Below are 13,064 nucleotides of genomic sequence, written 5' to 3' on the forward strand. Positions count from 1 at the left end.
AATGATTCTGTTAATTTAAGTGTGAGAGAAGGGAAGCAAGGAGCTGCAGGTAGATATATAGAAATCCGAGAATGAAGAGATGCAATGCTATTGTTTCTGTAGCCAATCATTTTAACAGTTGGTAACTTATATATATATATTAAGGCGGCTTTAGTCATTGAATTTGCATGCTACTGTAGTTCAAAGTATTAGTATAAATTATTTGGTGTCTACCTGTCTCGCACTTGGACGAAGATATGTAATGACCACTATGTAGGGTATAGCTGCTCGCTAGCGAGCTACTGATCGATCAACTGTCGACTATGCTACATTATTGGTAACTTGGTAAGTCTATGGCGTCCTTCGAGTTTAGTATGATCTGGACTTCTGTTTGAACCTTTAACATTATCTATTTTCCATTTTATTTCAAGCTAGGATTGACTCAAATCACTCAATTGTGTAGTCATATCATCCGATCCCAAATGACAACGCCTACTTATCTATCAGTTCCGTTAACAGAGAAACTAGTAATTTCTGTTCTGGTGATCGAAGGAGTTGTGAATTGATCGATCGGAGGAAGAGGCTAGGAGTAGTGGGGTTCAAGTGGTTGTCATTAACTCATTATTGAGAGAGAGAGAGAGAGAGAGAGAGAGAGAGAGAGAGCTAGGGTTAGGTCTTAGTATAGGGTTTGCAGGTGATCGACTCTTCAGTGTTGAAAATGGAAGCACCAAAGACAAAGGCAAGGCCATGGGAGAGAGAGAGAGAGAGAGAGAGAGCTAGGGTTAGGTCTTCGTATAGGGTTTGCAGGTGATCGACTCTTCAGTGTTGAAAATGGAAGCACCAAAGACAAAGGCAAGGCCATGGCCATGGCGCCCAAAGGCCAAAGCAATAATATAAGAATGCATGCGTGATTTCAAAGCCCCTAGACTTGTCTCCTGGTGCATCGACTTTTTCCAGCACTTGCCTTATTTCGAGGATGAAATAATCCTTGGTCCATATATGTAATGACCGAAGCAAAAGATACGCCCGAACCCCTCATGTTACTCAAAAGCAACAAAATACATACAAAAAGTAGGTACCACGAGTGTCTGTGACTCTGTGTGTATATATACTCTTCTGATCTGTAGCCTTATCTATATAGTTCAGACCAGAAGAAAAAAAAAGTAAGACTTTAATTTGAAGGATGATTAATACTTAAATAGTTGGTTCAGGGAGTATGATACAAGTGGGGGCTCTTGTATACCTTTGCATCATGATCCTACATTCCTACCCTTTGAAATGTGAGCCAACAACTGGTACATGATTGTCTAGCTAGATTTGTATAATGCTGGATGCTTCTACTTTCGATTTTGGACTGTTTAGGATCATCAAGGTTTCATTATTTATTCAATCATATAGATCACGCATGAATTAAATTTGTATTTTTAAATGTTGCAACCCTAAACCACTGAACCACAAACCCAGCGTATTTCTATACTACTTGACCATTTCATATAAATCATCAAGATCATGTATAGTTGGATTCTAGTAGGTTTGTGGATGAGATAAGTTAACTCCAAATCAATGGCGGTTGTTGCTACTTAATTACTTATATCGCTTATTATATGATGAGATCAGCATCGATACTATAGAAGTGATAAAACTCTGGAGAATGCGAGAGGTTGTAAGGGTCCAACGAGTATAGACAACTACTAGGATATGAAGTTTTGGAGACCAAAAGCTAGCAACTGAAATATTGAATAGAAAAATTGATAGGAAATAAGTTGTCTTTATTATTTGATAGAAGATGGGAAGAACTGTTTTTGTATCTACTTCTGTGAGCTAAATACTTTTGATCACCTGAGCTATGATCAACAAGGTATACGGTAACAGCACTACAATTATTTCATGACTCCCAACAACATTTTCAGCGTTTTCGGACACTATTGGACCTGTCTGAGGCAAACACAAACATCCACGAGCTTAAAAATCGCAAGGAATTCACTATTCATTTGCTGTGTTGCGGGAGTCTAACGCCATGATATCAGGGTTGGATTCTGTTGCCAAATCTCTCATTTGAACTTCGACAGCAGGATCAGCATTCTCTTTTGCAGAGGGTGATTCAGGGACAACAAGATTGCTCTTTGACTCATCTCCTGGTTGCTCATCTGCATTTAGAATTGGCTGTGTTGAAGTAGGAGGATTTTGTTGCATAGGGGGGCGAGTCCTGCTTAGTATGTCTTCGCAGATAGTTTCAAAAGAAGTCTGCACTGACTGAGGGGCAATTCCTTCCACAAGTTTGCACATCTACCAACAGAATAGGAAGAAGGCATATCAGATCTGACTTGTTATTATGATAAGGTAAATGTCAACATGCTCAAAGCCATCAACAAAATGACCAATATTCAATAAAATACCTCATTATAAAGCTGAGGCAACTTTAAACGATCTGGATTGTTGTCGCAAGCTGCAGCTAAAATTTCTTCCGAACCTGCAAGGCATGAATATCACAATCACTGAGTAAATATAGCCAGAAAGAAATTACAATATTGATCTATCTACCAGGAAGTTCTTCAAGAAACAGACTGCACTTACCGATTTCTTCAACCTTTGGCAGCTGATCACCCATTTGCTGATCAGTCTCCCCAGTATAGGGCAGATTTGTCCCCATGGTTCCCCTCTCAAGCTCCACAAGCTCATTTGCATACAACTCATCCTGAGAATATAAATGAAGAGAACAAGAATTTAACAATCAAATCAAACAATCATGTATCTTGCTTTTAGTCTACTTCCAAGTTCAATTATAAATCATAGTTCATATTTCATAACCTTAATCTGCTAAAGTTCATATTTCAATAACCTTAGGAGTTATAACAAGAGGAATGATGTTAAAAAGCACTAATGATTTAAGCTATTTTCCTATATGCTCCCACATACAAGAATTTTCCACAGCATGCATGTGACATAAAATTATAAACTTACAAAGTATTCTTTCTGGGCTTCTGCATTGTTGCCTTTCTCCAAGAGAAGTACTCTTCGCTTAATAAATTCCACTAATCTTCTTTGCATATCTCTAAAATGATGCAATGTAGAAGACTCTTGATATGATTGAGACTGGTTTACTGGATCAATGGTTCCCTGAGCTACACTTTCTCCGACATAGCCATTACCATTTCCAGCAGCGTTACCAGGTCCTTCCATATTAATATGTATTCCATTTTGTGCTTTAGCCTGCCCTGGGACATGAAGATTTAGAAAAGGAAGATTCAACTCTTGACAAATAACTTCTTGAATCCCCAGGTCCTTGTCGTCAACAATAGCTTGCCATCTTCCATACCCATGCCTTGTGATCAAGGCCAAAAACAATGTGAGAAAGCTAATATTGATCACTAGAAGCAAATTGCTTAAAAACCAACAGCAATAGTAACCATCTTATGATAAAATCTTACTTTAATACGGCACGCAGTAACACCGCATCATGCTCCTCCTTCCAAAACTTGCTACCCTTCAATCCTGGGTAACGGAACATGATGTCATCTTCATACAAAGGAGCACCTGGATTTTCTGTTGCGAACTTTACCTATACCAAAGAACAAACGCAAGAAAATTCAAATGGGATGGACGGTTAGAGGATCCACACACTCTTACATAATTAACACATGTAGATAAGTAAATCCAAAGAACTCCATACATATTACAATAAAAAAGTGTATTGAATGGGGATACAAACTCACTTTCTGATTAATCATAGACATAACAGAAATACGAACAAGTACGTCTTGTATTCTGAGTCCTTCTTTAGGGACACCATCTATAACAAAGATCAGGACAGATACTTTCTTTGTCAAAAATGGTAACATACTGAGAGTAAACATATAAAAGAAAGGGCAGAAAAGAATGATGGGAATTCCAAGGATTATTACCTAAAAACGTTGGGGAGTCTGTTAAGTCTTCAACTACATGTTGCATAAATAGAGTGGCATAACTGAAATGAAATTAAAAAAAAAAAATCAGAACATGCCCATGGTACTGAAAGAATATGTACAATTTGTTTTCCATAAATACAGAATTGTGTGTTCCTTGGCTAGGGTTGTGATATGGATGAATGTAAGACATAACATGAAGCCATTGTAATATACTACTGTTACATTGAGATGAATGAGACCTGAGGTTGGAATGAACAGCACAAAGATGCATGCCTAGGATACCCAGTTATTAACAGGAGAGAATTCCTTCTACGACCGCAACATCCATTTGCATCATTACATATGTTATATACTTATATAGCAGTCTATTAGACAGAAGACTAAAAAAGGATCACGAATACAGCTATTTTCTACAAACTTCGTAGATAAGATGCAATTATATAGTTTGAGGAGACTGGCATTTCACTTCTATGAATCGCAGAAAAAAGAACTTGAAATTTTTTGAATAGCAGCAGCGACTAAAATACGAAGAACACATCTAAACTATCTAGTATTGATCCATATGTCCGTATAGGTGCAAGTAGAAAGGAGAAGTTACGCTTTTATTTCTTCATATGTCTTCTGCTTCATGCGTGCTACAAACTCCTTCCAGTCATAATCCCCCATCCCAAACCTGCAGGTGTCCCACAATTTATCGTCAGAAGATACACAAGTCTATTTGAAATGTAGACACACAACTATCACAGATCCCCAGGCCCACAGGCTTGATGCTTGTCACACGACATAAGATAATTTCAGTAGATATTTACATATTAGATTCAAGAACTTCAAAGTCAGAATGTATATAGATCAAAATGGAGGAAATTAATGGATAAACATAAAATATAAGCAAAAGCACTGGCAAAGAAAAATACAAATCTAAACGGTACCTCATCAATATTTGTACAAATGCAGCCCTCTGATTTTGATTGAAACCCAAGACTTTGAAGGATTTTCCTTCTCCTTCCATCAAAGGAAGGGGTTCTGCGCTATCCACTGCAAAATGATTCATTTCAAAGGGGAAAGATGATCAGCATGAGATCAACTATTTGTCAAATTCTTAACACATAACCACATCAGTCAATATACCACGAGTTCTCTTTTTACTAGGCTTTCGCCCAGAAAGAGTTCCAGAAAGAGGACCAGATGAAGCTGTTTCACCATCCGTCACTTCAGCTTCATAGTTATCATCCTCTCCATCAGAGCTTACATCTTCCAAACCAGCCAGATCATCATCGTCCACAGATACCATCTGAACAAATGCAGTATACACTGATAAAATTTCACAAGACTAAGATTTTAACAACTTTTGGCACGTCTAATATTGTCTCTCCACTTTTTTTATGAAGTAAATTGAGAATTTGTATTGTTAGGAAAAAGGAAATTTTAAAAAAATTATTTATATGTAGATCAGTTAAGATGATGTTAAAAGAACGTGCTCCATGATGCAATCACCCACAATCAGACCCCCAAATTGGTGGCAACAAGAGCACATCTTTGTACCAAAAATAAATAATAACAATAAAGATCCCTACAATCAGCAACTTAAAGAACTACCTGCTTACGACTTCTCTTCCCTTTGCCTAAAGCATTAAATTCTTCAACTTTATGCTCTTCATATCTGTCCTTTAACAAATCTTCCCAGAAACTTGTTTTTTCTGCACTAGTATCTGCAGGTCTACTTTCCACAGCGGCCTTTTGTGGTTCCTCCTCTTCCATGGCCTCTGCTTCGTCAATGTATTTAAAGTTTGCCACCTGTAGCACATGATGCAGGTTAATTTAGTTTAGGGGGAAAGAAGTTCAGCAAAAGAAAATAAAGCAGCAAACAAAGAGGGTGAAATAAGAACTCTTATGAAACATAACTGTCAATAAGTCAAGTATGTTGTTATTGACTAAATAAAACAAAGGAACCACCAAATGCTGCGACTCAATGGATGTAGAAGACTAAATTTACAATTTCTATAGACAGAAACCTTGGACTCCAACAATAAACAGATGAATATCTATTTCCTCTACATAAAGGTAAGCTATCAGAAAGTATTTCAGAAGAAATATCTGGGAAGGACCAACAAGGGACGTGTGCCACCGCCCCTTTATTATTATATTATCACAGGTAGGTTTCTAATATCCTCCTACATATATATACACACTCACAAGAAACCACTTCAGGCATAACTTCTTAATATATCAGGATACGAAATTAATACCCAAACTTTGTATATCCTCAAAATGGTAACTGTTGGACTCACTAAATTCATTAGGATACAGCACATTTATGTATATAAGGAAGAAAATCATGATAAAATGGACAAAGAAGGTAAACAATCAATAGTATTACAACCACACCACAGCAACAAATCACTCCCCCCCACCACCACCCAAAAAAAAAAAAGAGGAAAGGAGGATGGAGCTAGAAAAAACAACAATTTACATTTATACCATATTAACTGTATAACGCAATCAAGCAGTTGTATTTTGGTAGTATATATTAGTCTGACCTCATATAGAACACTATGTAAAAAGTAAAAGTAAATGGCCTGACAAATTGCCATGCTTAAATTATAAGAACTGATGCTCATGAGTTACCACAACAAACACTACTTTATTTAATGGCTAAGCCCCGGCGCATTATCTCATTATCACTATCAAACAGTTTAAGGAGCAGAAAACAGCCAACACATTAAGTGTGCTGTTAAGCCTTATGAATACACATCACCAGTGTCCTGGCCATATAAAGTATAACCCAAACAACCTTAAAAAATTAAAATATGTACCTTAAAAGCCTTCAGAAATCCATCTTCATCTTCATCTTCCAACAGTGCGTCATCATCACCAGCTTGTTCACGATCGAGTAATCTATCAACAAAGAACAAGAAGCATAAAAAAATCAAGTTGAGCAAAACGATGTATCGAAAGAGAAAAAGCTTCCTACAAATATCAACCTATCTATTGCAGCATCATCATAATGTATTTGTCGGGATTTTCCTCCTTCATCATCTTCATCAGCAAATAACTCCTTAGATCCATACCTGATGATATCATCAAGTTCTTCCTAAAATAAAGTAAGAACCATTTTAAACTTAAAATTCCACTAGTACATAATGCTCTTGCTCCAAAAACTAATTAAGATATTTGCAAACCTGATTAATGTTTTGAGCCTTTAATCTTCCAACAACCAAATGCTCTAATACCATTTTCTTTTTAGTCAGCTGCATCATTCTTTCTTCGATCGTTCCTCGTGTTATTAGCCTATAAATCATCACCTGCAACCGCAAAAACCCTATTATAAGACTGAAACAAAAACAAAAACCAAAAGAAGAATAATTGATACCATTGAAGTATTAGAATGAACCTTGTTAGTTTGCCCAAGTCGATGAGCCCTAGCCATAGCTTGTAGATCAGCATGAGGATTCCAATCACTGCAGACCAAAATCGTAAGAAATTTTTTAGAAAGTTCCATTAATACAATTTAGAAGGAAAAGGTAAGAAAATTTTAGTATACAGTTTAAAAAATTAATACTTACCTATCATATATGACCACCGTGTCAGCAGTTGCTAGGTTTATACCCAAGCCCCCAGCTCTGGTTGAAAGCAGAAAGCAAAACCTGGAAGAATTTTCGGCATTGAACCGATCTATCCTGATTTGTCTCTCAGCTCCACCAACTTTACCATCTATTCTTTCATACTGCCATTTCTAACAAAATTGAAAAAAATTGAAGCTGTTAGATATAACCAGAAAAGTTGCCATCTATTTCATTCTGCAAAAGCAGATGATAATTTATAAGAATGCAGACAAAAACAAAAGTAACAAGGTGTTTATACTTTGTATGTACAGTAGTCTTCTAGCAAATCCAACATGTGTTGAAATTGTGAATAGATAAGCACCCTGTGCCCTTGCTCCTTAAGTTTTATCAGCATTTTGTCCAAGACTTGCAGTTTTCCAGAAGATTCCAATAGTTGTCTGCCATATGATACAAGAAATTGGAACCAAGTGTCTAAGAATTCCACCAAAGCATGCACAATTTGGTTATAAAATAACATTCTATCAATGAAAAAGAAATCCGACATTATTTTCAGCTCAAGCAGAAAACAAAATAATCAACTACAGCATTATGAATTTCAACAAAATAAATTCACCAACTTATTAGCAAAAACAAAATTTTACTTGTGAGATTCAATGGCATCTTCTATGTCCGGTTCGACTCCTTCTAGCATATAGGCATGACAACAGAGCTTGCGCAATTCCATGACCACATTGATAAGAGATATCTGATAAACACTTATTAGGCTAGAAGAAGAAGGAAAAGAAAAAAAAACAAAGAAAGAAGAAGAGAGTTTCATTTAACTAGATCATGCAAACTTACCTGTGCACCACCACGACGAGTTAGTATCTGATAGTTACGAGTGAGAATTGCTTTGTAATATTCTTTCTGTTTGCTGCTTAATTCAATGCGTAATATAAGTTCTTTCTTAGGAGGTAGTTCTTTCATGACATCTTTTTTCACCCCTGCAGAAATTTCCACACATTTTCACAATTTTTTCATATAATGAATTTAGAGCAATCAGAATGTGTTTATATTAACAGTCACAATACATATTGGATTTTAAACTACATCGTAGAGGGGAAAAGAACTACTGCAAATACACAAAGCATAAATGTGTTCAACAGGTATCAGCGACAAATTTTTTCACATCAATAAACCATGTAAACTATTGTCTGTATGCAAACTGAGAACTAATGATATAAAGAAGTCCGGATATTAATGACATGCGTTGATATCAATTGGATTTCAGGTGATTATAAATAATTACGAAATTGAACTACATACAAAGAGTTTTAAGAATTTGAAACTGTAGAAGATAGAAAATCCAAGATTTTTCTGGGCCAAAATTTCAGATTTAAACTTCAAAATACATAAAGAAAAAGATTAAAATAACAAAGCTTAATAGAGTTTTGAATTTATACTTCTAAGAAGATGAGGAGCAAGTATCTGGTGAAGCCTGGATATCTGCTCTTCCTGATTAATATCCTTAAACTCTTCCTGGAACTCCTCCAGACTTGCAAACTGCATGTAAAAAAGTACACATGAGAAGGTACAAAATACAAAAAACGCGTTTATTTCCAATTAGCTCTATTTAATTTCATAGGGTGCATGGCCCACACTAACCTTGGCAGCATCAAGGAAGTGCATAAGCATGAAAAGTTCGTCCAGATTGTTCTGAAATCATAACATATATGACCACAAGTAAGTTTAAATGAATGACTTTGTTGTATGTAACTAGTTTATCTACGGAAGCTAATCATAAAAGAACACACAAACAACACAAACAATTTAAGCTGACTATATGCGGAACCCAGAAAACCCTAAGGCACAAAAATTCAGCATAAAAGTCCAGAAAAATAGTATAGAATGTATTTAAATAATTCAATCGATCAGACAGAGAGATGTTGGAAATCAGAAAGGGCAGTATAAGGAAAAACACATTTATCACACAAGACACCGCGCGATCTACCTGAAGAGGAGTCCCTGTCAGAAGTGTCCGATGATTAGTCCAGTACTGCTGTAATGATGAAAACAATTTTGAATCTTTGTTTTTGAGACGATGTCCTTCATCAACAATCTACAGATGGAAGTCAGTATTAGTCACAAACTAAAATATTAAGATATGTAGGGAGTGTACATATATAGCAACAGAAAATTACCATACACTCCCACTTTATCGGTTTCAGAATTGTAGAGTCCAAGTTAATCATCTCATATGATGTGAGAAGGACATCAAACTTGATCCTATCTTGCTTGCTTTCCCCAACAAGCTGACCAGATTTCTTCTTCTTGATCTTCTTGTGATTTTTGGGGAAGTAAAATTCATATTCCCGTATGACCGCACGGGCTTGGGAAGAGCCAACATACATAACCTGAACCAAGTGAACTTTTATTCAAAAACCACATTTGATTGATGAATGATGATGTGTCACATAAACATCCAGTGCACTTACAACATTCATTTGAGGTGCCCATGTCGCGAATTCCCGTTCCCAATTTCGTAAAGTTGAAAGAGGAGCCACCACTAGATGTGGGTAGACTCTTTCCTCAAATAGAGATGCTAAAAAAGCTATACTCTGTATAGTTTTTCCTGCAACCAAATAAATCTCAAGCTGTTGGTGAATTTAAGCTATCATGAAAGAAAATTATACCATAGGTTAAAATGAAATATGTATATATACTGACCAAGTCCCATCTCATCTGCAAGTATCACATGAGTTTGTTTGGACCATGAGAAACGTAAGAAGTTCAAACCTTCAAGCTGATAAGGATGCAGTGAACCTATATACACCAAAAAGCACTCAGGCGTCCATAGTAAAAGAGTGAAGCAACCCAGATTTAAAGTTCATAATAGAAAGAAGCAGTACCTCCAGAAAGAAATTCAGGACTGTGCTCAAACTGTTGAAACTCTTTCTGCTTCTTTTTTGATTCGGTAGGCTCTTTAAGACTGCTTTTCTGCTTACCAGATAATTTGTGACTTCTAGACTGGAATCTATGGAATCTCTCTATTTCTGGCTGAAATGTGGAGATATCAGCCTCCACCTCCCAATAACATTCATCGTAAGGAAGTTCTTTCCATTTTACAAGGTATTGCTTCTCATCGTCTCCCCTGCAAAATCCAATAAAAAATTACTAACATTCTAGACTTCGTGTACAGCACTTCACATTCCTTCTCATGTAGATTTGAAAGCATACAAACTTTTTCAGGGCCAAATGATATTGGTAATCAATAGACAAATGACGGTAGAAAAGGGACCTGCAAGCAATGATCCGGTCAACAGTTGTCCATTCAGGTCGAATTGCAACAAAATCATCCTCTGTGTTCTTACTGGCAGCAATTTGACGCTGAGAATTGCTAAGTTTCTGTTTTAGACGTGGTAATGTCTTGAATGCTTTATTAAATTCTTTCTCAGGGACCCTGAAGAAAATAAATTGGCAGGTAAATGGAAATTTCCATGTTAAATGGTCACGTAAACCAAGCTCACGACCCAAAATGGATAAACAATTTGCCAGAATAGCACAAAAGACAGCCAGCTTGCATATAGGGATGGTTTCAGAGTGAGCCAACTATATTGCAAGCCATCCATTATTCTGAAAGAGAGTCTAAGATAACGAGTGAACAGTTAGGACCTATACATAGAATAAGCCGAAACCAATAACAAATTACCATGTGCAATGTAGATATGACAGTCCCTTCCACTTTACAAGATATTGTTTGACAAAAATCTGGTTTGAATTCAGATGTGAGGCATTACTCTCATCAGCGGCAGTAGGTCGCATTTCACAATCTAGAATCTTGTCAATATCTGTCAGAGGGCTCACCTGTAAATATAGGAAATGTTGTTCTCAGCCATCACCATAGCATATCATCCGTATCAGGTTTAATAGAAACAAAATTAGGTAAGGAAATCATACACATTCTGGACATCGCCAGCTGTCAGGGAGAGGGGTCTTCAATGGGGGGAGTAAACACGCAGCATGATATGCATAGTTGCACGTCTCACATTCCATAAGATTCTCGCTTTCCCCACACGCTTGACAGGAGTTATCTTTCTACATACCCCAAAACAGAAGTATAAGAAAATACTTGTTGTAATTTCTAAACTGAAACAAAATATGCAGCACAACAGACTTCAGATACTATTAGTTTTGAAGGAGTGAAGAACAAACCACGTCAGTCCTATCAATCTTCTCAAACTTTTCCTGATCTCTTCCAGGTTTACCAGGCCCAAAATCACCATCATCATCAGATTCATCAATATTATATATTGGCTTTCGTTCTGATCTAGTGCGCAGCCTCTCAACCAAGCTACTCATATTCTGCAGAGGGAAAGTAGATATTCAATCAGCATTCAATGATATGTGTGAGGAACAACTGCATGTTCTTACTGGCTTATTCAAGCTACATTCTAAATTGATACTAACTGGTCAGGCAACCTGTATCAGTAAATGCAATGAGTGGCCATACCCAACTACCTATTTACAACGTTTTGCTGTGCGGAAATGAGTGTCAATTCCCCCACTTTATGTTTGTCAAAGAAGTTCTGTGAGAATGATACGCATTCTATCCACTGATCATTCTTTCTCCACAGGAACGCGAGATTGAATACTTATTACCAAATTATTAACTATTTTCTAAAAAGGTGATATTATCTTTACGTAAAATGGAAAAATGTAAATTCTTATCAACTAAACCGAAAAATCTAGCGCATAAGCCTATCAATACCAGGCCTTAACCAAAAGGGGAACGGATAAAACATCGTCTAATCGACAGATAAAGAAATAGCACTGAACAACCTCCATTGCTAATAAATACAAACGGAATTTCACAACAGTATATTGGTACAAGGAGAACGAATAGGCAATGCTTCATGCATACATGGATACATCAACGGTAACGCCGAATGGTTGCAGTTATACATGTAACAAAACTCTCACAAGTATATTTATGCATATATAGAACAGCAGAATTAGCTAATCAGGAATACTCATAAGAATTCATCATGATCTTTTTTAAAACCATTCACACCATATTAACACCTGAAATATTAAATTGCGAACCGAGAACAAAACAACGCATGCAGAAAGCAAAACTAAAACTATGAGAGCTGAAAATTCAAGCAACCGAGTCCACATTGAACACATAAATCAAGAGCGCGGCATCATCATCAGTGATACTCAAAAGGCTGAGATCACATGGAAATGACTAGTCTGATGGATATGTGAAAATCACGAGTTAAATTGGCCGGAAAAACCCTAACAGAGACCAATTTGAAGGGGTTTGACGGAGAGATGAATCAGAACTAGTTAAGCTGAGTGTGAATTAATGGTGAAAGTTAGCAGAATGTAAAGCGAATTAGAGGGACGGAGAGAGTTACCGGAGTTTGAATGGATCTGGGGGAAGCTTTGCCTGAATTCCCAAACCCCCGAGAAGTAGAATTCCCAGCGGGCTAGAGAAAAATGAAAGGAGAGGGTAAAAAGTAAATATTTGTAGAGATGGAGAAAGAGAGAGATACTTTGACTCCGGTCACTCGAGGATTTAGCGTGAGGAAGAGCCTGTTTGTTTTATTTGGAGGGGGGTTTCTATAGCACTGGC

At 36.8% G+C, this 13,064-nt stretch overlaps 1 protein-coding gene across 1 annotated transcript; it reads right to left on the bottom strand.

The window, feature by feature from the left end:
• Positions 1-1,727: 1,727 nt before the first annotated feature.
• On the bottom strand, positions 1,728-13,006 carry LOC126782497 (CHD3-type chromatin-remodeling factor PICKLE). Its single transcript, XM_050507754.1, has 31 exons — positions 12,847-13,006; positions 11,639-11,788; positions 11,384-11,521; positions 11,136-11,290; positions 10,725-10,886; positions 10,336-10,577; positions 10,154-10,249; positions 9,922-10,058; positions 9,628-9,840; positions 9,438-9,545; positions 9,092-9,142; positions 8,890-8,989; positions 8,288-8,430; positions 8,089-8,192; positions 7,746-7,884; positions 7,448-7,617; positions 7,276-7,342; positions 7,064-7,186; positions 6,866-6,975; positions 6,698-6,779; positions 5,481-5,678; positions 5,013-5,175; positions 4,814-4,919; positions 4,483-4,557; positions 3,882-3,943; positions 3,693-3,769; positions 3,408-3,538; positions 2,941-3,301; positions 2,554-2,674; positions 2,376-2,449; positions 1,728-2,265 (listed from the first exon to the last, which is right to left on the bottom strand). The coding sequence occupies exons 2-31, from the start codon at positions 11,783-11,785 to the stop codon at positions 1,963-1,965; spliced, it is 4,158 nt and encodes a 1,385-aa protein (XP_050363711.1). The 5' UTR covers positions 11,786-11,788; positions 12,847-13,006; the 3' UTR covers positions 1,728-1,962.
• Between the last annotated feature and the right edge of the window lie 58 nt (positions 13,007-13,064).

This window comes from Argentina anserina, chromosome 2 (genome assembly GCF_933775445.1).
Source record: "Argentina anserina chromosome 2, drPotAnse1.1, whole genome shotgun sequence".
Lineage (NCBI taxonomy): Eukaryota > Viridiplantae > Streptophyta > Magnoliopsida > Rosales > Rosaceae > Argentina > Argentina anserina.